General features: G+C 60.3%; 2 protein-coding genes across 6 annotated transcripts; one reads left to right on the top strand and one right to left on the bottom strand.

Moving 5' to 3' along the window:
• Positions 1-300: 300 nt before the first annotated feature.
• On the bottom strand, positions 301-15,801 carry LOC110482324 (epithelial discoidin domain-containing receptor 1). Of its 5 annotated transcripts, XM_085564921.1 has the most exons (18): positions 14,985-15,016; positions 13,618-13,742; positions 13,087-13,189; positions 12,078-12,306; positions 11,472-11,619; positions 10,609-10,711; positions 10,064-10,250; positions 9,637-9,883; positions 8,834-8,947; positions 7,931-8,091; positions 7,257-7,470; positions 6,708-6,806; positions 6,462-6,625; positions 5,912-6,051; positions 4,889-5,056; positions 3,468-3,702; positions 2,020-2,169; positions 301-1,473 (listed from the first exon to the last, which is right to left on the bottom strand). In XM_085564921.1, the coding sequence occupies exons 2-18, from the start codon at positions 13,709-13,711 to the stop codon at positions 1,330-1,332; spliced, it is 2,700 nt and encodes an 899-aa protein (XP_085421047.1). In that variant the 5' UTR covers positions 13,712-13,742; positions 14,985-15,016; the 3' UTR covers positions 301-1,329. The 5 variants fall into 5 exon arrangements, with proteins under 5 accessions (XP_085421047.1, XP_085421044.1, XP_085421045.1 ...); XM_085564918.1 differs by lacking the exon at positions 13,618-13,742 and having other exon boundaries at positions 14,985-15,801; XM_085564919.1 differs by lacking the exon at positions 13,618-13,742 and having other exon boundaries at positions 301-1,470; positions 14,985-15,801.
• Positions 15,802-16,775: 974 nt separating this feature from the next.
• Positions 16,776-26,445, top strand: NEU1 (neuraminidase 1). The gene is given in 7 exon segments (XM_085564940.1): positions 16,776-16,952; positions 19,262-19,505; positions 22,003-22,085; positions 22,088-22,264; positions 23,644-23,826; positions 24,756-24,981; positions 26,008-26,445. Coding segments are annotated over 7 exon segments (1,281 nt in total). The 5' UTR covers positions 16,776-16,805; the 3' UTR covers positions 26,229-26,445.
• Positions 26,446-26,843: the final 398 nt, after the last annotated feature.

Here is a 26,843-nt window from a genome sequence, read left to right as displayed (position 1 = left end):
AGGCTAAAAAAGGGCTAAAAATACCTCAAACAAAGACTAAAAAAAGGTCCAAAAAAGGTCTCAAAAAAAGCTAAAGAAGGTTAAGAAGACCTCCAAAAGAGTTAAAAATGCCTCAAAAAATACTAAAAAATGGCTTAAAAGGCCTCAACAAAGGGTCCAAAAAGCCTCAAAACTGGGATTTTTTTCATTATTAAAGATAATTTTTAGCAGGAAAACGGGTTTTGGGTGGAAACAAAAGGAATTTCTGTGTGAAAAAACATTGATTTTATTGAAAAACAAGTGAAAATTTGAGAGAAAAAATTGTGTTTCCAAGGAATATCAATGGATTTATTTAAAATTTGGGGTGTTCTGAAAAGGGAAAAAAAATTGTGTTTATGGTGAGATCTGGGATTTTTTTTCCATGAAAAAAATTTATTTGGGGAGAAAATTTAATATTTTTTTTTGTACCAAGATATTTTTTTGGGAAGTTTTTTTTTTCCGGAGGAAAAAAGTTCTGTGGGAAAAAAATTGAACTTTTGAGAAGGAAAAGGGAAATTTTTGAAAATTTTGGACAATTTTTGAGGGGAAAAAATAAAAAGATTTTAAAGCCCCAAAAACTCCCCAAAATTGGCAATTTTTAAAAATTAAATGAACAAAAATCCAGAATTTCTGCCCCCAAAATCGGCCTGGCCCCTCCCCCACCGCGGGTGATGAAATCCTTAATGAGAGGGGAGGAGAGGAAGATGACTGTGGTCACTCAGTGGTCACTCATGGGTCACTCAGGGGTCACTCAGGGGTCACTCAGGGTCCAGCCAAAGACCGGTCAGTGATGATGATGAAGAAGATGACCAGTGGTCACTCAGGGCACAGTGGTCACTCAGTGGTCACTCAGTGGTCGCTCAGTGGTCGCTCAGTGGTCACTCAGTGGTCACTCAGTGGTCGCTCAGTGGTCACTCAGTGGTCACTCAGTGGTCACTCAGTGGTCACTCAGTGGTCACTCAGTGGTCGCTCAGTGGTTGCTCAGTGGTCACTCAGGGTCACTCAGTGGTCACTCAGGGCACAATGGTCACTCAGTGGTCACTCAGGGCTCAGTGGTCACTCAGGGTCACTCAGTGGTCACTCAGGGCTCAGTGGTCACTCAGGGTCACTCAGTGGTCACTCAGTGGTCACTCAGCGCGCAGTGGTCACTCAGTGGTCACTCAGGGTCGCACAGTGGTCACTCAGTGGTCCCTCAGGGTCACTCAGGGCGCAGTGGTCACTCAGTGGTCACTCAGGGCCCAGTGGTCACTCAGTTGTCACTCAGTGGTCACTCAGGGCGCAGTGGTCACTCAGTGGTCACTCAGTTGTCACTCAGTGGTCACTCAGGGCGCAGTGGTCACTCAGGGCGCGGTGCAGGTGGCCGAAGTCCGGCCGCTCGGCCGCCTCGCGGGCCCAGCAGCTCAACATCAGCCGGTGCAGGGCCGGGGGGCAGCCGGGGGGACAGGGCAGGTACTGCTGGAACTGGGGTTACTGGGATGGACTGGGAGGGACTGGGAGGGACTGGGAGGGAACTGGGGGGGACTGGGAGGGACTGGGAGGGAACTGGGAGGGACTGGGAGGGAACTGGGAGGGACTGGGAGGGAACTGGGGGGGACTGGGAGGGAACTGGGAGGGACTGGGAGGGAACTGGGGGGGACTGGGAGGGACTGGGAGGGAACTGGGAGGGACTGGGAGGGAACTGGGGGGGACTGGGAGGGAACTGGGAGGGACTGGGATTGGGATAACTGGGCCCCATAACCCCATCCCAGTTCCCCCCAGTCCATCCCAGTCCATTCCCAGTAGCTCCCAGTGCCCCAAAACCTCCTCTAAACATCTCCCAGTCCCCTTCAAATCCGTCCCAGTTCCCTCCCAGTTCTCTCCCAGTTCCTCCCAATTCCTCCCAGTTCCTCCCAGTCCCTCCCAGTTCCTCCCAGTCCCTCCCAGTCTCTCCAAATCCCCTCCCAACTCCCTCCCAGTCCCCCCAAATCCCCTCCCAGTCCCTCCCAGTCCCTCCCAGTGCACCTGCTGGCCGCGGTTGTGGAAGTGGTGGCCGGCGTTGGCGATCACCTGCTCGTCGCTCAGGGCGCCGTAGGGCTGCTCCCGGCAGCGCGTCAGCACCTCCCAGAGCGTCACCCCGAAGGCCCAGGCATCGCTGGCCGGGCTGAACCTGCCCTGAAACACCAAATTTAGGAATTTTGGGGACTTTTTGGGGAATTTTTTGGGGAATTTTTTGGGGAATTTTTGGGAGTTTTGGGAAGTCAGGAATTTCAAATTTGGGGTGTCAGCACCTCCCAGAGCGTCACCCCGAAGGCCCAGGCGTCGCTGGCCGGGCTGAACCTGCCCTGAAGCACCAAATTAGGGAATTCTGGGGATTTTTGGGGAATTTTTGGGAGTTTTGGGAAGTCAGAAAGTCCAAATTTGGGGTGTTGTCACCTCCCAGAGCGTCACCCCGAAGGCCCAGGCGTCGCTGGCCGGGCTGAACCTGCCCTGAAGCACCAAATTAGGGAATTCTGGGGATTTTTTGGGGATTTTTTGGGAATTTTTGGGAGGTTTGGGAAGTCAGGAATTTCAAATTTGGGGTGTCAGTGCCTCCCAGAGCGTCACCCCGAAGGCCCAGGCATCGCTGGCCGGGCTGAACCTGCCCTGAAGCACCAAATTTGGGAATTTTGGGGATTTTTGGGGAATTTTTGGGAGTTTTGGGAAGTCAGGAATTTCAAATTTGGGGTGTTGTCACCTCCCAGAGCGTCACCCCGAAGGCCCAGGCATCGCTGGCCGGGCTGAACCTGCCCTGAAGCACCAAATTCGGGAATTCTGGGGATTTTTTTGGGATTTTTGGGGAATTTTTGGGAGGTTTGGGAAGTCAGGAATTTCAAATTTGGGGTGTCAGCACCTCCCAGAGCGTCACCCCGAAGGCCCAGGCGTCGCTGGCCGGGCTGAACCTGCCCTGAAGCACCAAATTTGGGAATTTTGGGGATTTTTGGGGAATTTTTGGGAGGTTTGGGAAGTCAGGAATTCCAAATTTGGGGTGTTGTCACCTCCCAGAGCGTCACCCCGAAGGCCCAGGCGTCGCTGGCCGGGCTGAACCTGCCCTGAAACACCAAATTTAGGAATTTTGGGGACTTTTTGGGATTTTATGGGAAATTTGGGGAATTTTTGGGGAGGTTTTGGGAGCTTTTGGGAGTTTCCAGCACTCAGAAATTCCAAATTTGGGGGTTCAGGACCTCCCCAAAGGCCCAGGTGTTACTGAACCTGCCCTGAAACGCCAATATTTGGGGAATTTCTGGGAATTTCCCAAAAATCCAATTTTTCCCCTAAGAAACCAAAACATTTTCCCAATTCACTCCGAAAAATCCCATATATTTCCAAAAAAATTCTGATTTTTTTTCCATTTTTTCACCCCAAATTCAACTTTTTTCCCCGTTTTTTCCCGTTTTTCCCCCCCAAACTCCTGTTTTTTTCGGATCTCTCACCCAGAGGATGCTCTCCCAGGCCATCCAGCGGATGGGCAGCAGCGCGCGGCCGCGCACGCGCCCGTAGCCGGTGCCGTACAGGTTCCGGCTCATCCCGAAATCCGCCACCTTCACGCGCAGCCCCTCTCCCACCAGGCAGTTCCGCGTGGCCAGGTCCCGGTGCACGAAGTTCCGCGCGGCCAGGAAACGCATCCCGGAGGCGATCTGGGCGCCCACATCCACCAGCGTGGCCAGGCTGGCAAAAAAATTCCGGGGTTTTACCAAAAATTCGTAATTTTCCCCCCAAAAAAATCAGGATTTTCCAAAATAAACCGCTTTTTCCCCCCAAAAAAAGGCTTTTTCCCCCCCAAAAAAATTTGATTTTTCTACATGAAAAAATTGCATTTCTCCCCCAAAAATTCAAATTGTTTCTCTTCATTTATTCCTGTTTCTTTCCCCCTGAAAAACCCACTTTTTTCCCCAAAATAATTAGATTTTTCTCCATGAAAAAATTGCATTTTTCACCAAAATTCTTATTTTTGATCTTCATTTATTCCTGGTTTTTCCCCAAAAAAATTTGCTTTTTTCAGCATAATAATCCTGATTTTTTCCCCCCAAAAACCAGCTTTTTTCCCTGAAAAAAATTCAATTTGTCTGCATGAAAAAAATTTAATTTTCCCCCCAGACTGACTTGGAGTGGGCGTGGCTCAGGTGGGTGTGTCCATGTTGGGGGCGTGGTCTTTTCTGATGGGCGTGGCTTAATTAGGGAGGGGATTTTCTTAAAGGGCCAGAACCCTAAAAATGCTAACAGCAAACCTCGCTGAGTGGGCGTGTCCCCAGTGGGCGTGTCCACATTTGGGCGTGGCTTAATTAGGGAGGGGCTTCTCTTAAAGGGCCAGCACTCCAGAAATGCTAACAACTCAGAGTGGGCGTGTCCCTAGTGGGCGTGGCTATGGTGGGCGTGTCCACATTTGGGCGTGGCCTAAATATCGAGGGGCTTCTCTTAAAGGGCCAGAACCCCAGAACCATTCTGAGTGGGCGTGTCCTGGTGGGCGTGGCTCAGGTGGGCGTGTCCACATTTGGGCGTGGCTTAATTAGGGAGGAACTTCTCTTAAAGGGCCAGAACCCCAGAAATGCTAACAGCTAATCTCTCTAAGTGGGCGTGTCCCCAGTGGGCGTGGCTATGGTGGGCGTGTCCACACTTGGGCATGGTCTAATCATCAAGGGGCTTCTCTTAAAGGGCCAGAACCCGAGAGTAATTTGGAGTGGGCGTGTCCTGGTGGGCGTGGCTCTGGTGGGCGTGTCCACATTTGGGCGTGGCTTAATTAGGGAGGAACTTCTCTTAAAGGGCCAGCCCCCCAGAAACGCTAACAGCGAACAACTCCGCGTGGGCGTGTCCCCGGTGGGCGTGGCCGGGGTGGGGTTGTGTGGGCGTGTCCCACCTGAGGGCGTGGCCGCGGGCCCCGCCCAGGAAGCGGTGCAGGTCTCCGTGCTCCATGTACTCGGTGACGATGCACAGGGGCCCGGGGCCGCCGCACACCCCCAGCAGCCGCACGATGTTGGGGTCCCGCAGCCGGCCCAGCGTCCGCGCCTCCTGCAGGAAATCCCGCCTGGGCCCGCCCGGCGCCCGCCTCAGCGCACCTGGGCACGCCCGGGCGCACCTGGGCACACCTGGGTAACAGCTGCACACACCTGGGCACACCTGGGTAACAGCTGCACACACCTGGGCACACCTGGGCACACCTGGGTATGCCCTGGGTACAGCTAGGTAACACCTGGGTAACAGCTGCACACACCTGGGCACACCTGGGTAACAGCTGCACACACCTGGGTATGCCCTGGGTACATCTAGGTAACACCTGGGCACACCTGGGTAACAGCTGCACACACCTGGGCACACCTGGGCACGCCTGGATATGCCCTGGGTACAGCTAGGTAACACCTGGGCACACCTGGGTAACACCTGCACACACCTAGGCACAACTGGGTAACACCTGGGCACGCCTGGATATGCCCTGGGTACAGCTAGGTAACACCTGGGCACACCTGGGCACACCTGAGTAACACCTGCACACACCTGGGCACACCTGGGTATGCCCTGGGTACAGCTAGGTAACACCTGGGCACACCTGGGTAACAGCTGCACACACTTGGGCATACCTGGGCACACCTGGGTACAGCTGGGTATGCCCTGGGCACACCTGGGCACACCTGGATCCCCTTGGCCACCCTCCAGGATCCTCCTGTCCCCCTCTCCCAGTCCCGCCCAACCACCTCCAGTCCCTCCCAGTCCCTCCCAGTTCATTCCCAGTCCCTCCCAGTCCCTCCCAGTTCATTCCCAGTCCATCCCAGTCCCCTCCCAGTCCATCATAGTCCATTCCCAGTCCCTCCCAGTCTCTCACAGTTCCATCCCAGTCCCCTCCCAGTCCATCCCAGTACATTCCCAGTTCTCCCAGTTTCCCTACCGGGCGTTCTTGGGGGCGTCTGGCCGCAGCACCTTGACCGCCACCAGCAGGGGGCGCTCTGCGGCCGAGGGGGCGGGGCCTGAGTTGGGGGGCGGGGCCAGGCCCAGGGTGTGGGGGGCGATGACCTCACACAGCAGCACCTGGGGGCGGGGCCAGAGAAAGGGGCGGGGCCTCGTGAAATGGGCGGGGCCAGCAGCACCTGGGGCGGGGCCAGAGAAAGGGGCGGAGCCTCGTGAAATGGGCGGGGCCAGCAGCACCTGGGGCGGTACCAAATGAGAGGGGGCATGGTCAAACTCATGGGGGTGTGGCCAACAGAAAAGGGGTGTGGCTCCAGAAATGAGGCGGGACTAACATGCCAAACATTGGGTGGGGTTTAAAAAGGGGCGTGGCCAATAAGATTTGGGGGTGGCCATGCAAGGGGTGGGGCTAAACTATTTAAGGGCATGGAAATTAATTTTGGGGCGAGGTTAAAACCCTTGAGGGGTGGGGCTAATCCATAGTGGGCGTGGCCTGGAAGGGGGCGTGGCATGCTGCCGGGGGCGTGGCTTACCTCTCCGAACTGCCCCTCCCCCAGCTTCTCCCGGAAGCGGAGGCGGTGCCGGGGGAAGGACGGGAGGGCGGGGCCGTGGGCGGGGCTGTGGGCGGGGCCAGCCAGGGCGTAGGCGGAGCCTCCGGTGACGTCAGCCTCGGCGTAGGCCCCCGCCCCCGGCTCACCTGTGCAGGTGGGAGGGGCACAGGTGAGGTCTCTGTGGGCGGGGCTAAAGTGGGCGTGGCCCTCCCCGTGCCCCGCCCTTACCGTCGGTGTTGATTGGCTTGGCAGTGGCGGGCGGGGCCAGGGCGAGGCCTCCTATTGGTCGGGCGTAGGTGGCCAGGAGCAGCCGATAGGCCGGGTTGGCTGGGGGGGGCGTGGTCAGAGAGGGGCGTGGTCAGAGAGGGGCGTGGTCAGAGAGGGGCGTGGTTTCCCTCCCCAGCCTCCCATTCCTGAGGGATTTTTGAGCCTTTTCCTCATTCCTGCACTGAGTTTTTGGGGCGATTTCAGCCAAAATTAAAACTAGGGAGGAAAATCCTCCCTTATTCCTTTTCCCCCTCCTTTTTCTGTCCCCTTTCCCCTTTTTTCCCCCTTTTCCTCTTTCTTTTCACCTTTTTCCTTTTCCCCACCTTTTCCTTTTTTCCTTCCTTTTTTCCTCCTTTTTCCCCCTCCCTTTCCCCATTTTTCTCCCTTTTCCCCTTTCCCTTTTTTCCCATTTTCCCCCAAATTTTTCCCTTTTTTCCCCTTTCCCTCATTTTCCCCCTCTCCACCCCAACTTTTCCCCTTTTCCCCCTTTTTTCCCCTCCCCTGTCTCACCAGCCCCGGGCGGCAGCGGGGGCGGTCGGGGCCGTGCCCGGGTGGGTTCCTGGTACTCCCCGGTTCCGGTTCCGTTCCCGGTTCCGTTCCCAGTTCCGGTTCCGATCCGCTCGTAGCGGGGTCCCCCCCGCGCCCCTCCCCCTCCCGTGGCGTTGTTGATGACCACGGTGTCCCCCGAGAGCTGCACCCGCAGCGCCGCCTCCGGCCCGCAGCCCTGAGACCAGCACAAACCAGTAAAAACCCGTAAAAACCAGTCAGAACCACTTAGAAACAATTAGAACCAGTTCCGACCCGTTAGAACTGGTTCAGACCAATAAAAACCAGTTACGACCAGTTCAGCCTCAGTTAGAACTGGTTCTGAGCAGTAAAAACCAGTTCAACTCCTCCCAGTCCATTCCCAGTCCCTCCCAGTCCCTCTCAAATCCCTCCCAGTCACTCCCAGTCCCTCCCAGTCCCCCCCAAATTCTTCCCAGTCCATCCCAGTCTCTCCCAGTCCCTCCCAGTCCCCCTCAAATCCCTCCCAGTCCCTCCCAGTTTATTCCCAGTCCCTCCCAATCCCCTCCCAGTCCCCCTCAAATCCCTCCCAGTCCATCCCAGTCCCCCCCAGTCCATTCCCAGTCCCTCCCAGTCCCCCTCAAATCCCTCCCAGTTCCCTCCCAGTCCCTCCCGGTGACCTTGCCCAGCGGCCCGGCCGCGCCGCGGCGGCGTCGCAGGATGAGGATGATGATGGCGAGCAGGAGGAGGATGATGGCGCCCAGGCAGCCCAGCAGCGCCGGCGACTGCCCCGCCTCACCCTGGGCCACCGGCGGGACCAGTTCGGCCTCCCCGGGGGCCACTGGGAGGGCAGGAGGGTGTCATGGCCACGCCCACCATGGATAAACCACGCCCACTTAATTCCCACCCCTTTGAACCCCGCCCAATTAAACCCCACCCATTTATACCTCTATTAAGCCACACCCCATTAAGCCCCGCCCAATTAAACCACACCCATTTATGCCCCCATTAAGCTACTCCCCATTAAGCCCCGCCCAATTAAATCCCACCCATTTATGCTTCCCCTAAGCCACACCCAAATAAGCCCCGCCCAATTAAACCTTACCCATTTATTCCCCATTAAGCCACACCCCATTAAGCCCTGCCTAATTAAGCGCCACCCGTTTATCCCCATTAAGCCACACCTTATTAAGCTCCACCCACTTATGCCTCCCTTAAGCCACACCCCTTTAAGCCACGCCCAATTAAACCCCACCCATTTATCCCCATTAAGCCACACCTTATTAAGCTCCACCCACTTATGCCTCCCTTAAGCCACACCCCTTTAAGCCACGCCCAATTAAACCCCACCCATTTATCCCCATTAAGCCACACCTTATTAAGCTCCACCCAATTATGTCTCCCTTTAGCCACTCCCCATTAAGCCCCGCCCAATTAAACCCCACCCAATCAACCACACCCACCCAATCCCCTCCCAGTTAAGCCACGCCCAGCCATGCCCCACCCACTAAAGCCCCGCCTATTTAAGCTCCACCCACTTAAGCCCCTCCCAGTTAAACCACTCCCAGATAAGCCCCGCCTACCAGGGGAGGTGACATTGGTGGCCCCGCCCCCGTCACGGGCGTTTTCCAAGATGGCGGTGGAGGGGTCGGGGGTCGGGGGGCACCCGCTAGCACCCCCGGGGTCATCCAGCACCTCTGGGGGCGGGGACGGGCATTGATGACATCATCGACGGTCAATGACATCATTGACAGCCAATGACGTCATCGACAATATCACGAACCATCAATGACGTAATCACAAAACCGATGACGTCATTGATTGACAATGACCTCAACGGTCAACCAGTGATGTCATCACACAGTCGTTGACTCCATGACCCAACCATTGACCCCAACACCCAATGGATGACCCCAACACCCAATGGATGACTCCATGACCCAACCAATGACCTCAACACCCAACCATTGACTCCATGAGCCAACCATTGACCCCAACACCCAACCAATGACCCCAACACCCAACCATTGATCCCAACACCAAAGCATTGACCCCAACACCCAACCAATGATCCCAACACCCAATGGATGACACCAACACCCAATGGATGACCCCAACACACAATGGATGACCCCAACACCCTATGGATGACCTCATGACCCTACTGTTGACCCCAACACCCAACCAATGATTCCGTGACCCTACTGTTGACCCCAACACCCAACCAATGACCCCAACACCCAACCATTGACCCCAACACCCAAACATTGACCCCAACACCCAACCAATGACCCCAACACCCAAACATTGACCCCAACACCCAACCAATGACCCCAACACCCAACCATTGACCCCCAACACCCAACCATTGACCCCAACACCCAACCTGAGACGAAGGACACCTCACTGAAGAGCATCCACTCGGCGCCGAAGAAGAAGCGACACTGGATGAAGCGGGCGTGGCGCCCGCCCAAGGGCACGGCGACCCAGCGGGCGCTGGCGTCCTTGGTGGCCCTGGCCAGGCTATGGGTGGCCACCATGGGCTCCCAGGCCGTGGCCAAGATCTTCTTGAAGCGGCACTCGACAGCCCGGAAGATTCCGACCCCGCGCGTGTGGAGGTTGTTGCAGTGGACCTGGGGGGTAACAGCACGTCCCATGATGCCCTGGGGCAAGGTGGCCAATCCCGAAGTTCTCCAGAGGGACATTTTGGACCCCGAGGTGGCCTTGGCGTGGTGGCCACCCCTCCGTCCGTCCATGGCTGACCAATCCCACCGTTCCCAGCGCCCCAGATCTCCCAGCATCCCCTGGGGCACCTGCATGGCGTGGAAGGCGCGGAGCTCCTGGAACTCGAACTCCAGCTCCACGTGGGGCTGGGGCCCCGGCGGCCGCGGCCACCCCACGTAGTCATAGCCCGGCCACAGGTGGCGCTCACGGGTCCTCAAGAAGTCATCGAGGCCCAGGACCCCGTCCGAGAGCTGGCCCAGCCCCCCGAAGTGCAACCTGGGCAGGTGGGACACACCTGGATCGAGATCCTCCAGTGACACCTGGGAACCCCCCAGTGACACCTGGGCAGGTGGGACACAGCTGGATCCGGGGATTGTCCCATCCCACCCACCTGGGGACTGCCACAGGACAACCTGGGACAGTTTGGGAACACCTGGAGATGGTTTGGGGAGACCTGGGAACACCTGGGGACACCTGGGGATGGTTTGGGAACACCTGGGGACACCTGGGGATGGTTTAGGGACACCTGGAGATGGTTTGGGAACACCTGGAGATGGTTTGGGAGCACCTGGGAACACCTGGAGATGGTTTGGGAACACCTGGGGATGGTTTGGGGACACCTGGGGACACTCACGGGCCGGCGCTGAAACCGTCGTAGGTGGAGTCGTTGAGGACGATGGGGGCGGGGTCCAGGGCCATGACGTGTCCCCGCGGGGCCGTGTAGGACAAGAGCCCAGCTGGAGACGGGGAGGGGTCACCATGAGGTCACCACCCCTTGGGGACACCCAGGAGGTGCCATTGGGTGGGCTGGGGGCGTGGCCATGATGATGTCATGAGCCAATGGAGGATGTTGTCAACCAGTCGTTGACCCCATGACCCAACCATTGGCCCCAACACCCAATGGATGACCCCAACACCCAACCGCTGACCCCAACACCCAATTGTTGACCCCAACACCCAATGGATGACCCCAACACCCAACCGTTGACCCCAACACCCAATGGATGACCCCAACACCCAACCAATGACCCCAACACCCAATGGATGATCTCAACACCCAACCATTGACACCAACACCCAATGGATGACCCCAACACCCAACCATTGACCCCAACACCCAACCAATGACCCAACACCCAACCGCTGACCCCAACACCCAATGAATGACCCCAACACCCAACCATTGACCCCAACACCCAATGGATGACCCCAACACCCAATGGATGACCTCAACACCCAATGGATGATCCCAACACCCAACCATTGACCCCAACACCCAATGGATGACCTCAACACCCAACCAATGACCCCACAGTGACAAGACCCCAACTCAGCTGCCCCAGGGCCACCACCAAGGGCCGTTGGGTGTCGGACATGACCATGGGCGACCACCACCCCTTTAGGGCCACCAGGGGTGCGTCCACAGCAGGGAGGGGACTGAGGTGACCCGGGGGTGACCCGGGGGTGGCAGTGAGGTGACAGTGAGGTGACGCTCACCCTCCCAGGGGCAGCCGTAGAGCTCCAGGCGCAGGCAGACGCTCATGGCGCGCGGCGCCCGCGGGTACACGCGCAGCGCCCGGGCCACCGGCGCCGGGGACAGGTCCTTGAGCACCACGCCCTCGGGGTCCTCGTTGCCACCGATCACCTGCGGAGCCACCACCCAAAGGTGGCGTCAGCCCGGGAGACCCCGGGAACTTCTCGGGGTCTGTCACAGCCCGAGGTCTCCCGGGGCGTCCTCGATGGCCTCGGCGCCATGATGTCCCCAAGGTGTCCCCAAAGGTCCCCAATGTCTCCCCAATGTCCCCAAATCCCCCAATGTCCCCAAATCCCCCAAAGTCCCCAAATCCCCCAATGCCTCCAAATCTCCCAATGTCCCCAAACCCCCTCAACGTCCCCAATGCCCCCAAAGTCCCCAAATCCCCCAACGCCCCCAAATTCCCCAACGTCCCCAAATTCCCCAACGTCCCCAAATTCCCCAATATCCCCAAATTCCCCAACGTCCCCAAATTTCCCAATGTCCCCAAATCCCCCAATGTCCCCAAACCCCCTCAACGTCCCCAACACCCCCAACACCCCCAAATCCCCCGTTGTCCCCGCAGCCACCTCGTGTCCCCAGCGGTCCCTCCAGCGCAGCCAGCGGCGCCGGTCGCGGCTGTAGCGCAGCCGGTACTGCCGGGCGAACTCGCGGCCGTGTCCCCCCGCGTGGCGTCCCTGCGTCCCCACCAGCGTCACCACGTGCAGCCGGCCCAGGTCCACCTCCAGGAACTCCTGCTCGGCCGGGAACACCGGCCCCGCCGGGCACCAGGCGCCGTCGCCGTCGCTGCGGCCCAGCCTGGGGACGTTTGGGGACATTTGGGGACGTTTGGAGACATTTGGGATGAGGGAAAAGTCAAGGAATTTGGGGAGATTTTGAGGTTTGGGGACACCCAGAAGTTCCACTGGGCACCAGGTGCCGTCGCCATCACTGCGGCCCCACCTGGGGACATTTGGGGACATTTGGGGACATTTGGGACGCTCAGGGATGGGAGGACATCCAGGAGAGTTGGGGACCATTGGAGTTTTGGGGACACCCAGAGGACATCTGGGGACATTTGGGGACACTTGGGGATACTCACAGAACACTTGGGGATACCCAGGGACTTTTGGGATGAGGGAAAAGTCAAGGAATTTGGGGAGATTTTGAGGTTTGGGGACATCCAGAGGACATTTTTGGGGACACCCAGAAGTCCCACTGGGCACCAGGTGCTGTCACCATCGCTGGGGCCCAGCCTGGGGACATTTGGGGACATTTGGGATGAGGGAAAAGTCACAGAATTTGGGGACATTTTGAGGTTTGGGGACACTCAGGGGTCATTTGGGGACACCCAGAGGACACTTGGGGACACCCAGGGGAAGTTTGGGGACATTTGGGGACGTTTGGGACACTCAGGGATGGGAGGACATCCAGGAGAGTTGGCGACATTTGGAGTTTTGGGTTTATACTGGTTTATACTGGTTTCTGCCAGCCCATACTGGTCCACACTGGTTTATACTGGTCCGTACTGGTTTATATTGGTCCGTACTGGTTCATACTGGTTTAAACTGGTTTATACAGGTTCTTACTGGTGCGTACCGGCCGTGGCGGGCGGCGGTGGAGTCGGACCAGGCGCTGGAGGCCGAGAGGCGGAAGTCGGGGATGGTCCCGTCCTGCATGCCCAGAGCGAAGCGGCAGCGGCCTGGGGACATCGGGGGGGACATTGGGGACATCCAGGGGTCATTGAGGACATTTGGGGACATTGGGGACATCGGGGGGGACAGCAGGGGACATTGGGGACACTGGGGACATTCAGGGGTCATTGAGGACATTTGGGGACATTGGGGACCTTGAGGGGGACATTGGGGGGACACTGGGGACATTGGAGACACTGGGGGGACATTGGGGGACATTGGGGACATTTGGGGACACTGGGGGGACATTGGGGACATTGGGGACACTGGGGACACTGGGGGGACACTGGGGGGACACTGGGGACATTGGGGATGTTGGGGGACACTGGGGACATTTGGGGACATTTGGGGACATTGAGGTGGACATTGGGGACACCCAGGGGTCACTGAGGACATTTGGGGACACTGGGGCCAGCGGTGGCACGGGGTCACTCACCCAGGTCCAGCGCTGTCCCCGCCGGCCCCCGCGGGGTCCCCTCGGCCACCCCGGCCAGCAGCAGGAGGGGGAGGGGCAGCGGCAGCGCCGCCATGGCCCCGCCCCCAGCCCGGGGACTGGGAGCACTGGGAGGGAACTGGGAATGAGCTGGGGGGGACTGGGAGGGACTGGGAGGGAACTGGGAGGAACTGGGAATAAACTGGGAGGGACTGGGAGGGACTGGGAGGGAACTGGGAGGGACTGGGAGGAACTGGGAGGGAACTGGGAATGAACTGGGAGGAACTGGGAATAAACTGGGAGGGACTGGGAGGAACTGGGAGGGACTGGGAGGGATTGGGAGGGAACTGGGAGGAACTGGGAATGAACTCGGATGGACTGGGATGGACTGGGATGGACTGGGAATAAACTGGGAGGAACTGGAGTGAACTGGGAATGAACTGGGAGGGACTGGAGTGAACTGGGAGGAACTGAGAGGAACTGGGAGGAACTGGGAATGAACTGGGAGGAACTGGGAATGAACTGGGAATGAACTGGGATGGACTGGGAGGGAACTGGAATGAACTGGGAATGAACTGGGGGCGAACTCGGAGGAACTGGGAATGACCTGGAATGAACTGGGAATGAACTGGGAATGAACTGGGAGGAACTGGGAGCACTGGGAGCCCCCCTCAGCCCAGCAGCTGCTCCCAGAATCCTTTGCTGGAATTTCCCCCCTCCCCCCACAACAGCTGCAGAGGGGGCGTGGTCCCACCATGACCACGCCCCTTAGTTTGCATAAAGATGAATATTCATTAATCCTATTTAAAACCACACGGGGCAGAGAAAATGGGCCCCAAATGTCCCCAAAATCCGCCCAAAATTCCCCAAAATTCCCAGAATTCCCCCAGACCCCCCCAAATTCCCCCAAATTCCACCCAAAAATCCCCCAAATTCCCCGAATTTACAAAAACTCTCCCCAACTCCCCCAGCTCTCCCCAAATCCCCCCAAATTCCCAAATTTTCCCCAAAATCCCCGAATCCCCCCAAATCCTCCCAAGCTCTCCCCAATTCCCCCCTAAAATTCCCCATTTTCCCCCCAAAATTCCCCAAACTCCCCGAATTCCCAAAAAGTCCCCCCAAATTCCCCACAAACTCCCCCAAATTTCCCCCAGTTTCAAAAAAACTCCCCCAAAACTCCCGAATTTTCCCCAAAAATTTCCAAATCTCCCCAAATTCCCCCCCAATTCCCAACAATTTCCCCCCGAATTCCCAAATTTTACCTAAATGCCCCCCCCCAAATCCCCCCAAACACCCCAAAATTCCAAAATTCTCCCCCCAAATTCCCAAATTTTCCCCAAATTCCCAAAGCCCCAGTGGCCGGTGCCCACCGCTCTCCTCGGCTCCTTCTGGTCGCTCCCAAATCCCCCCCGGATCCTCCCAAAATCCCCCAAAATTCTCGGGACCTCCCCCCGGGGGGCTCCAGGGGGGCTTCCGGACTCCGAATTCCCGCGAAAAATCCCCAACATTCCCGAAAAAAAAAAAAAACACCCCCGAAACAAAAAGGGGGGAAATTCCCCAAACTCCCATTTTTTAAAGGGGAAAAATTCCCCAAAATTCCGATTTTTTGGGAGATTTTTATTTCCGATTTTCCCCCAAATTCCCATTTTTTTTCAGGCTTTTCCTCCCCGAAATTCCATTCAACCCCTTTTATTCCCACTTTCCTCTTTTTTTCCCCATTTCCTCCCAAAAATTCTCATTTTCCCCAAAATTTCCATTGATCTCTCACAAATTTCCCATTTTCATCGCCAAATTCCCATTTCTCCCCTTTTATTCCCATTTCCCCCCCAAAACTCCAATTTCCCCTCTTTTTCCCCATTTCCCACCCCAAAATTCCTTTTCCCCCATTTTTATCCCAAAATTCCCATTTTCCCCCCCAAAATTTTCATTCCCCATCCCAAACTTCCCATTTTTTTAATCCCCAAATTCCCATTTTTTATCCCAAAATTCCCATTTTCCTCCCAAAATTTCCATTTTCCGCCCCAAAATTCCCATTTCCACCCCCCAAAATTTCCATTTTCCCCGCCATTTTCTCCCCCCAAAATTCTCTTTTTTTCCCCATTTTTATCCCAAAATTCCCATTTTTCCCCCAAAATTCCCATTTTGCCCCCCTCCCCCCCGGCCGGGTCACGTGACCGCGCAGCTGCCGCCCCTCCCCCCCCCGGGGCCGCTCCCGGGAACAGCTGGGAAAGGGGGGAGGGGAAATTCCCCGGGTTTGCTAATTAATAGCTAATTAATATGCATAACTGCTTAATTAGCCATCGCTGTCAGTCGTTATTAGTCATTATTGCCCAATTACTAATCACTCTTTTGTAATTATTACTGATTATTTAGTGATTATTAGTGATTATTAGCGATTATTTCCCAATTACTAATCGATCTTTTGTAATTATTAGTGATTATTGATCATTATTTCCTAATTATTATTATTTTATAGCTATTATTCAATAATTATTAGCGATTATTATTAGTTTGATTAGATTGATTAGATTGATTAGTTCTTGCCTTCTGATTAAAATTAATTATTTTCTTGTTATTAAGGGTTATTAGGCATTATTTCATAATTATTGTTCATTACTCCCTAATTCTTATCCGTTATTAATGAAATCATTAGTGAAAATTAATGGAATCAAAATCACTAAAACCGAAATCAGTCAAATCAAACTCAGTAGAACCAAAATCAATCCAATCAAATTCAATCAAACCAAAATCAATAAAATAAACCCAAAATCAGCAAAATTAAAATAATAGAATCGATAAAACCCAAAGGGATCGATCCCCAAACCGATCGATCAATCCCCAACGCGATCAAACCCTAAGTGAATTGACAGATCCTTAAGCCGATCAATCCCCAAACCGATCAAACCTCTCCATTCCCGATAATTAATTTCATTTCTTTGATTTTAATTCAAATTTCCCGCCTGCGGGCCCCACCCTAGCGTTGCCCCTTTAAGTCCCGCCCACGCTCCCATTGCGGTCGGCGCCATCGCCGCTTTAAGGCGAAGCCCCGCCCACCCCTCCCATTGGCCGCCTGCGCCATCGCCGCTTTAAGGTGAAGCCCCGCCCACCCCTCCCATTGGCCGCCTGCGCCATCGCCGCGTTAAGGCGAAGCCCCGCCCCCCGGCTCAGCGGCGCCGCTTAAAGGGGCCGCGATGGGCGCGGCGCGGGCGCGGCCGCCGCTTTTCCCTTTTTTCCTTTTCCCGTTTCCTTTTCCCGTCCCCTTCCTCCCCTTCCTCCCCTTCCTCCTCCTCCTCCTGCCCCCCGGTGCCGGCGCTCGCTGGGTGGCGACCCCCGACACGGTACCGGCACCGGCGGCGGGGACCGCGCGCGGCGGCCGTTGCGGGCCCCTCCCCCAGCGGCCTCGCGGAGACCCCCGGGACCCCCCGGGACCCCCAGAAACCCCCGGGACCCCCAGAAACCCCTCACGGAGACCCCCGGGACCCCCAGAGACACTCCAGGGACCCCCAGAAACCCCCAGAAACCCCCAGAAACCCCCAGAGACACCCAGAGACCCCCTGAGACACCCAGAGACCCCCAGGGACCCCCAGAAACACCTCGCGGAGACCCCCGGGACCCCCTGAGACCCCCGGGACCCCCAGAAACCCCTCGCGGAGACCCCCGGGACCCCCCGGGACCCCCAGAGACCCCCGGGACCCCCAGGGACCCCCGGGACCCCCAGAAACCCCTCGCGGAGACCCCCGGGACCCCCCCCGGGAACCCCCCGGGACACCCAGAGACCCCCTTAGACCCCCAGAGACCCCCGGGACCCCCTGAGACCCCCAGAAACCCCTCGCGGAGACCCCCGGGACCCCCAGAGACCCCCTGAGATCCCTCGCGGAGACCCCCGGGACCCCCCGGGACCCTCAGGGACCCCCGGGACCCCCAGAAACACCCAGAGACCCCCAGAAACCCCTCACAGAGACCCCCGGGACCCCCAGAGACACCCGGGACCCCCAGAAACCCCCAGAAACCCCTCGCGGAGACCCCCGGGACCCCCTGAGACACCCAGAGACCCCCGGGACCCCCCGGGACCCCCAGAGGTCCCCGGGACCCCCTGAGACCCCCTGATATCCCTCACGGAGACCCCCGGGACCCCCTGAAACACCCCAGGGACCCCCTGAGACCCCCGGGACCCCCAGAAACCCCTCGCGGAGACCCCCGGGACCCCCCCCAGGACCCCCAGGGACCCCCTGAGACCCCCGGGATCCCCCCGGGACCTCCCGGGACCCTCAGGGACCCCTCAGGGACACCCAGAGACCCCCGGGATCCCCAGAGACCCCCAGAAACCCCTCACGGAGACCCCCGGGAGCCCCCGGGACCCCCCAGGGACCCCCAGGGACCCCTGAGACCCTCAGGGACACCCAGAGACCCCCTGAGACCCCCGGGACCCCCAGAAACCCCTCACGGAGACCCCCGGGACCCCCCCAGGACCCCCAGGGACCCCCTGAGATCCCTCACGGGGACCCCCCCGGGACCCCCCGGGACCCTCAGGGACCCCCAGAGAGCCCCAGGGACCCTCAGGGATTCCCTGAGACCCCCAGAGACCCCCGGGACCCCCAGAGACCCCCTGAGACCCCTCAGGGACACCCAGAGACCCCCGGGATCCCCAGAGACCCCCAGAAACCCCTCACGGAGACCCCCGGGACCCCCAGAGACACCCGGGACCCCCAGAGATCCCCGGGACCCCCCGGGACCCCCAGAAACCCCTCACGGAGACCCCCGGGACCCCCCCGGGACCCCCTGAGACCCCCTGAGACCCCTCAGGGACACCCAGAGACCCCCGGGACCCCCGAGATCCCTCACGGAGACCCTCAGGGACCCCCAGGGACACCCAGAGACCCCCAGGGACCCCCCCAAAGACCCTCAGAGACCCCCATGGACACCCAGGAACCCCCAGAGATACTCTGAGACCCCCGGGGACTCCTCAAAGATACCCAGAGACCCCCGAGATCCCTCACAGAGACCCCCTGGACCCCTGGGGACACCAAGGGACCCTCTGAGACTCTTGGGGACACCAAGGGACCCCTCAGAGACTCTTGGGGACCCCCAGAGACCCCCGGGACCCCTCACAGAGACCCTCGGGGACCCCTAGGGACACCCAGAGACCATCAGGGACCCCTCAGAGACTCTTGGGGACCCCCAGGGATCCCTCAGAGACCCTCAGAGACTCCTCAAAAAGCCCCAGAGACCCCCGAGAGACCCCTGGGACCTCTCCAAGACCCCCCCAGGACCCCTCCCCAATTCCCCCCCCCACCCCGGGACCCCTCCTCACCCCCTAGGACCCCTCCCAAAATGCCCCTCCACCCCCCGGGACCCCTCCCCAATTCCCCCCCCCACCCCGGGACCCCTCCTCACCCCCTAGGACCCCTCCCCAAATGCCCCTCCCCCCCCCGGGACCCCTCCCCAATTCCCCCCCCCACCCCGGGACCCCTCCTCACCCCCTAGGACCCCTCCCAAAATGCCCCTCCACCCCCCAAGACCCCTCCCCAATGTTCCCCCACCCCCACCACTGCCTCCCCAGGGCCCCCCTTGACCCCTGGGACCCCTCCCCACCCCCAATACCCCCCCCAATGCCTCCCCCCTGAGCCCCCTCCCCAAATTCCGGCAGGTGCGGCCGCGGCTGCTGCGGGAGCAGGTGCTGTGGGTCAGCGGCGGGGGTCCCCCCTTTCCCGGGGCCTCCCGCGGTGGGGCTGGGGGGTCTCCCCCGTTTTTTGGGGGGGTCCACACCTTCCGCGTGCCGCTGCTGGCCGCCCCCCCCGGGGGGGCCCTGCTGGCCTGCGCCGAGGGCCGCAAGCGCTCGGCCGCCGACGTGGGGGCCAAAATCATCGCCTGCCGCCGCTCCCCCGACCGAGGTGGGGCTGGGGGGGCTGGGGGGGCCGGGAGGGGGGTTGGGAGGGGGTTTGGGGGGGTTTGGGGGGTCCAGGAGGGGATGGCGGGGCTCTAGGAGGGGGCTGGGGGGGATTGGGGGGGATTGGGGGGGATTGGGGAGTGCTGGGAGGGGGTTTGGGTGGGTTTGGGGGGGTCCAGGAGGAAATGGCGGGGCTTTAGGAGGGGGCTGGGGGGGATTGGGGGGGATTGGGTGGGTTTGGGGGGTCCAGGAGGAAATGGCGGGGCTTTAGGAGGGGGCTGGGGGGGGATTGGGGGTGCTGGGAGGGGGTTTGGGTGGGTTTGGGGGGTGCTGGGAGGGGGTTTGGGTGGGATTGGGGGGTCCAGGAGGGGATGGCGGGGCTCTAGGAGGGGTTTGGGGGACATTGGGGGGGGGGTTTGGGTGGGTTTGGGGGATCCAGGAGGGGATGGTGGGGCTCTATAAGGAGGCTGGGGGGGGTTGGGGGTGCTGGGAGGGGGTTTGGGTGGGTTTGGGGGTCCAGGAGGGGATGGTGGGGCTCTAGGAGGGGGCTGGAGGGATTTGGGGGGGCTGAGAGGGGGCTTGGGGGGTCCAGGAGGGGATAGCGGGGCTCTAGGAGGGGTTTGGGGCGAATTGGGGGGTGCTGGGAGGGAGTTTGGGGAGGTTTGGGGGGTGCAGGAGGAAATGGCGGGGCTCTAGAAGGGGGCTGGGGGTGTTTGGGGGACTGGGAGGGGGTTTGGGGGGTCCAGGAGGGGATGGCGGGGCTCTAGGAGGGGTTTGGGGGACATTGGGGGGGGGGTTTGGAGGGGTTTGGGGGGTCCAGGAGGGGATGGTGGGGCTCTATAAGGAGGCTGGGGGGGGTCGGGGGGTGCTGGGAGGGGGTTTGGGTGGGTTTGAGGGGCTCTAGGAGGGGGCTGGGGGGGATTGGGTGGGGGTTTGGGGGGGTTTGGGGGGTCCAGGAGGGGATGGCGGGGCTCTAGAAGGAGGCTGGGGGGGGTTGGGGGTGCTGGGAGGGGGTTTGGGGGGTGCTGGGAGGGGGTTTGGGTGGGTTTGAGGGGTCCAGGAGGGGATGGTGGGGCTCTAGGAGGGGGCTGGAGGGATTTGGGGGGGCTGAGAGGGGGCTTGGGGGGTCCAGGAGGGGATAGCGGGGCTCTAGGAGGGGTTTGGGGCGAATTGGGGGGTGCTGGGAGGGAGTTTGGGGAGGTTTGGGGGGGTGCAGGAGGAAATGGCAGGGCTCTAGAAGGGGGCTGGGGGTGTTTGGGGGACTGGGAGGGGGTTTGGGGGGTCCAGGAGGGGATGGCGGGGCTTTAGGAGGGGGCTGGGGGGGGATTGGGGGTGGTTTGGAGGGGTTTGGGGGGTCCAGGAGGGGATGGCAGGGATCTAGAAGGAGGCTGGGGGGGGTTGGGGGGGTTGGAGGGGTTTGGGGGGTCCAGGAGGGGATGGCGGGGCTCTAGAAGGAGGCTGGGGGGGATTGGGGGGGATTGGGGAGTGCTGGGAGGGAGTTTGGGTGGGTTTGGGGGGTCCAGGAGGGGATGGCGGGGCTCTAGGAGGGGTTTGGGGCGAATTGGGGGGTGCTGGGAGGGAGTTTGGGGAGGTTTGGGGGGTGCAGGAGGAAATGGCGGGGCTCTAGAAGGGGGCTGGGGGTGTTTGGGGGACTGGGAGGGGGTTTGGGGGGTCCAGGAGGGGATGGTGGGGCTCTAGAAGGAGGCTGGGGGGGATTGGGGGTGGTTTGGAGGGGTTTGGGGGGTCCAGGAGGGGATGGTGGGGCTCTAGAAGGAGGCTGGGGGGGATTGGGTGGGGGTTTGGAGGGGTTTGGGGGGTCCAGGAGGGGATGGCGGGGCTCTAGGAGGGGTTTGGGGGGAATCTGGGGGGGTCTGGGGGTGCCTGGAGGGGGTTGGGAAGGGTCTGGGGAAGATTGGGGGGCTCTAGGAGGGGTCTGCAGGGAGTTGGGGGGGCTGGGGGGGATTGGAGGGGGTTGGGTGGGATTGGGGGGCTCTAGGAGAGGTCAGGGAAGGGATTGGGGGGGTGGGAGGGTCCTGGGGGTGTCTGGAGGGGTCTGGGGGAGGTTTGGGAGGGGCTGGGTGGGGGACGGGCTGAGTCTGGGGGCTCTGGGGGTTCCCTGGGGGTCTCTGGGTGGTCCCAAGGTGCTCCCCCTCCCCACATTTCCCCCCTGTCCCCCCAGGTGCCACCTGGGGTCCCACGCAGGTGGTGGCGGACGACGGCTGGGGGGGGGACGGGCTGAGTCTGGGGGTTCCCTGGGGGTCTCCGGGGGTCTCTGGGTGGTCCCAAGGTGCTCCCCCTCCCCACATTTCCCCCCTGTCCCCCCAGGTGCCACCTGGGGTCCCACGCAGGTGGTGGCGGACGACGGCTGGGGGGGGGACGGGCTGAGTCTGGGGGCTCTGGGGGTTCCCTGGGGGTCCCTGGGGGTCCCTGAGGGTCTCCGGGGGTCTCTGGGTGGTCCCGAGGTGCTCCCCCTCCCCACATTTCCCCCCCTGTCCCCCCAGGTGCCACCTGGGGTCCCACGCAGGTGGTGGCGGACGACGGCTGGGGGGGGGACGGGCTGAGTCTGGGGGCTCTGGCCGTTGTGGGGGGGGGGAGGTGCTGCTGCTCTTCGCCCGCTGCGCCCACCCCCCCCAGGCCTGCGGCCCCCCCAGCACCCTCCTGCTGCGCTCCCCCGACGGGGGGCGCTCCTGGGGACCCCCCCAGAACCTCTCCGACGTGGTGGGGGGCGAGGTGTTCGCCCCCGGGCCCGGCTCCGGCATCCAGGTGGGTTCTGGGGGGGGGATCTGGGGGGTCTGGGGGCGTCTGGAGGGGTTGGGAGGGGTCTGGGGGAAATTTTGGGGGGTCTGGGGGTGTCTGGAGGGGTTGGGAGGGGTCTGGGGGAAATTTTGGGGGGGTCTGGGGGCGTCTGGAGGGGTTGGGAGGGGTCTGGGGGAAATTTTGGGGGGGTCTGGGGGCGTCTGGAGGGGTTGGGAGGGGTCTGGGGGAAATTTTGGGGGGGTCTGGGGGCGTCTGGAGGGGTTGGGAGGGGTCTGGGGGGAATTTTGGGGGGGTCTGGGGGCGTCTGGAGGGGTTGGGAGGGGTCTGGGGAAAATTTTGGGGGGTCTGGGGGCGTCTGGAGGGGTTGGGAGGGGTCTGGGAGGGGTCTGGGGGAAAATTGGGGGGGGTCTGGGAGGGGTCTGGGGGTGTCAGGAGGGGCTTGGGGGTGTTGGGAAGGGTCTGGGAGGGGTCTGGGGGCAATTTGAGGGGGTTGGGAGGGGTCTGGGGGGGGTTTGGGGGTCTGGAGGTAAATTGGGGGGGGTCTGACGAGGGTTGGGGGGTCTGGGAGAGGACTGGGGAGTTCTAGAGGGGGTTGGGGGGGGTCTGGAGAGAATTTGGGGGGGTCTGGGGATGTCTGGGATGGTCTGGGGGGGGTCTCTGGGGGTCTGTGGGTATTTTTGGGGGCCTGTGGGTATTTTTGGGGGTCTCTGGGGGTCTCAGGACCCCCCCATGGCCCCCCAGAAGCGGCTGGATCCGTTCCGGGGCCGGCTGCTGTTCTGCGGGCACGGCACGCTGGAGCGGGACGGGGTCTGGGGGGTCTCTGGGGGTCTCTGGGTATTTTGGGGGGGTCTGTGGGTATTTTTGGGGGTCTCTGGGGGTCTCAGGACCCCCCCATGGCCCCCCAGAAGCGGCTGGATCCGTTCCGGGGCCGGCTGCTGTTCTGCGGGCACGGCACGCTGGAGCGGGACGGGGTCTGGGGGGGTCTCTGGGGGTCTGGGGGGGTCTCTGGGGGTCTGTGGGTATTTTTGGGGGTCTCAGGACCCCCCATGGCCCCCCAGAAGCGGCTGGATCCGTTCCGGGGCCGGCTGCTGTTCTGCGGGCACGGCACGCTGGAGCGGGACGGGGTCTGGGGGGTCTCTGGGGGTCTCTGGGTATTTTGGGGGGGTCTGTGGGTATTTTTGGGGGTCTCTGGGGGTCTCAGGACCCCCCCATGGCCCCCCAGAAGCGGCTGGATCCGTTCCGGGGCCGGCTGCTGTTCTGCGGGCACGGCACGCTGGAGCGGGACGGGGTCTGGGGGGTCTCTGGGGGTCTCTGGGTATTTTTGGGGGGTCTGTGGGTATTTTTGGGGGTCTCTGGGGGTCTCAGGACCCCCCATGGCCCCCCAGAAGCGGCTGGATCCGTTCCGGGGCCGGCTGCTGTTCTGCGGGCACGGCACGCTGGAGCGGGACGGGGTCTCGCTGCTGCTCAGCGACGACGGGGGGCGCAGCTGGCACCGGGGGGGGGTCCTGCCCGCCATCCCCTTCGGAGCCCCCCGGCGCCCCCACGACTTCACCCCCGACGAGTGCCAGGTGCCCCCCGGGGGGTTTGGGGCTGGGGGTTTGGGTCTGGGGGGTTTGGGGTCTGGGGGGTTTGGGGTCTGGGGGTTTGGGGTTGGGGATTTGGGTCTGGGGGGTTTGGGGCTGGGGGGTTTGGGTCTGGGGGTTTGGGGTTGGGGGTTTGGGGTTGGGGGTTTGGGTCTGGGGGTTTGGGGTCTGGGGGTTTGGGGTTGGGAGATTTTTGGGGCAGGGGGATTTTGGGCCAGGGGAATTTGGGTTTGGGGCATTTCAGGGCTTGGGATTTTGGGGTCGGGGGTTTTTGGGGTTGGGGGATTTTGGTGCCAGGGATTTTGGGGCATTTTGGGGTCAGGGGATTTCGGGTTCAGGGGATTTTGGGTTCAGGGAATTTTGGGGTTGTGGGAATTTTGGGTTCAGGGGGTTTATGGTTCAGGGGATTTTGAGTTCAGGGGATTTTGGGTTCAGGGGATTTTGGGCTCAGGGGATTTTGAGTTCAGAGGATTTTGGGGTTGTGGGAATTTTGGGTTCAGGGAATTTCAGGGTCAGGGGATTTTGGGGTTGTGGGAATTTTGAGTTCAGAGGATTTTGGGGTCAGGGGATTTTGAGTTCAGAGGATTTTGGGCTCAGGGGATTTTGGGGTCAGGGGATTTAGAGTTCAGAGGATTTTGGGGTTGTGGGAATTTTGGGCTCAGGGGATTTTGGGTTCAGGGGATTTTGAGTTCAGAGGATTTTGGGTTCAGGGGATTTTGGGGTTGTGGGAATTTTGGGTTCAGGGGATTTTGGGGTTGTGGGAATTTCAGGGTCAGGGGATTTCAGGGAATTTCAGGGTCGGCGGGATTTTGGGTCCGGGGGATTTTGGCACTCCCCCCACCCCCCTCCCCCCGTTCCCTCCCCGATGTGTGGGCGGGGGTCCCGGTGCCTGACCCCCTCCCCACCACCCCCAGCCCTACGAGCTGCCCGACGGCTCGGTGGCCGTCAGCATCCGCAACCAGGGCTGGTACCGCTGCCGCTGCCGCATGCGGGCGCGCAGCTGGGACGGCGGCGAGAGCCTGTCCCCCGCCAGCGTCACCCTGGAGCCCGAGCTGCCCGACCCCGCCGTGGCCGCCGGCGCCCTGGCGCTGCCCGGGCACGGGCTGGTGCTCTTCAGCAACCCGGCCCACCCGAGCCTGCGTGAGCGCCCGGGGACGGCGGGGACAAGGGGACAGTGGGGACACTGGGGACATTGGGGACGTTGGGGGACATTGGGGATATGGGGACATTGGGGACATTGGGGACATTGGGGACACCGGCGCCCTGGCGCTGCCCGGGCACGGGCTGGTGCTCTTCAGCAACCCGGCCCACCCCAGCCTGCGTGAGCGCCCGGGGACATTGGGGATATGGGGACACTGGGGATATGGGGACATTGGGGACATGGGGACACTGGGGACATTGGGGACATTGGGGACATTGGGGGGACATTGGGGACAGCAGGGATATGGGGACATTGGGGGCGTTGGGGACACTGGGGACATGGGGGACACTGGGGACATTGGGGACATTGGGGACATTGGGAGCGTTGGGGGACATTGGGGACACTGGGGGACATTGGGGACATTGGGGGCGTTGGGGACAATGGGGATATGGGGACATTGGGGACACTGGGGGACATTGGGGACATTGGGGGCGTTGGGGGATTGGGGACATTGGGGGGACATCGGGGACACAGAGGGGACATTGGGGACACTGAGGACATTGGGGATGTTGGGGGCGTTGGGGGACATTGGGGACATTGGGGGGACATTGGGGGGACACTGGGGTAGATTTGGGACACGGGGACATTGGGGACATTGGGGGGGACACTGGGGAGGGGACATTGGGGACACAGAGGGGGACACGGGGACACTGGGGCAGATTTGGGACACGGGGACATTGGGGGGGACATTGTGACATGGGGGGACACTGGGGACATTGGGGACACGGGGATTTTGGGGGACACTGGGACATGGAGGGGACACGGGGACATTGGGGGGGACATTGCGGGGGACACTGGGGGGGACATTGGAGACATTGGGGGGACACTGGGGACATTGGGGGGACACTGGGGCAGATTTGGGACACCGGGGTCAGGGGTCGGGGGCTGTCCCCAGGGGTGGGCGTGGCTTTGTCTCGGGGGCGTGGCTTTGTATGGGGGCGTGTCCAACCAGGCCCCGCCCCCAGGCGTGAACATGACGCTGCGCTGGAGCTTCGACAACGGCACCACGTGGTGGGGGCGTGGCCTGCGCGTGTGGGAGGGGCCGAGCGGGTACTCGGTGCTGGCGGCCCCGCCCCCCGAGGAGGAAGGCCCCGCCCCCCTGGTGTACCTGATCTACGAGAAGGGGCGGAGCCTCTCCACCGAGAGCGTCTCATTGGCCACCATCAGCCTGGCGGGCGAGCCCTGACCCCGCCATTGGTTCACACCCGCGTGGCGTCATCGCTGGGGGCGTGGCCTGGCGCTGGCGGGAAACGTCGCCATAGCGACGCGCGGGGAGGGGGGGCGGGGCTCCCGCGGGGGCTTTCGCTGCGGCGGGGCTGCCCGCGGCGATGCCTGAGCGGAGGGGGGCGTGGCCGCGTTAATTTATTAAAAGATATGCAAATTGAGTTAATATCGATATCCAACCGCGGTGGACAAAAAGTCTTTAACAGTTTAAAGTTGGAAAGTGTCTCCTTTTAGCTCATCTAAAATCCTTAAATTAATTAAAATTTGTGTTTTAGATGAAAGGAATTGTTAAATATGAAGGCTTCTCCCTAATTAAAATATGAGTTTCTCTAAAATCTGAAAATGCCTCTAAAAGTTCCAAATTGCTCTAAAATATCTAAATTTCTTTAAATCCCTCTAAAGTTTCTAATTTTTTCTAAAATCTCTAAATTCCCGTAAAATCCCCGAACTCCTGTAAAATCTCCCGATTCCTCTGAAATTTCCAAATCACTAAAATCCCCAAATTCCTCTCAAATATCTAACAAAAAATCTCTAAATTCCTCTAAAATCTCTAATAAAATCTCTACAGTTCCTCTAA

This window comes from Lonchura striata, chromosome 35 (assembly GCF_050655825.1).
Source record: "Lonchura striata isolate lonStrDom1 chromosome 35, ASM5065582v1, whole genome shotgun sequence".
Classification (NCBI taxonomy): Eukaryota; Metazoa; Chordata; class Aves; order Passeriformes; family Estrildidae; genus Lonchura; species Lonchura striata.
This window is presented reverse-complemented; position numbering and strand designations above follow the sequence as displayed.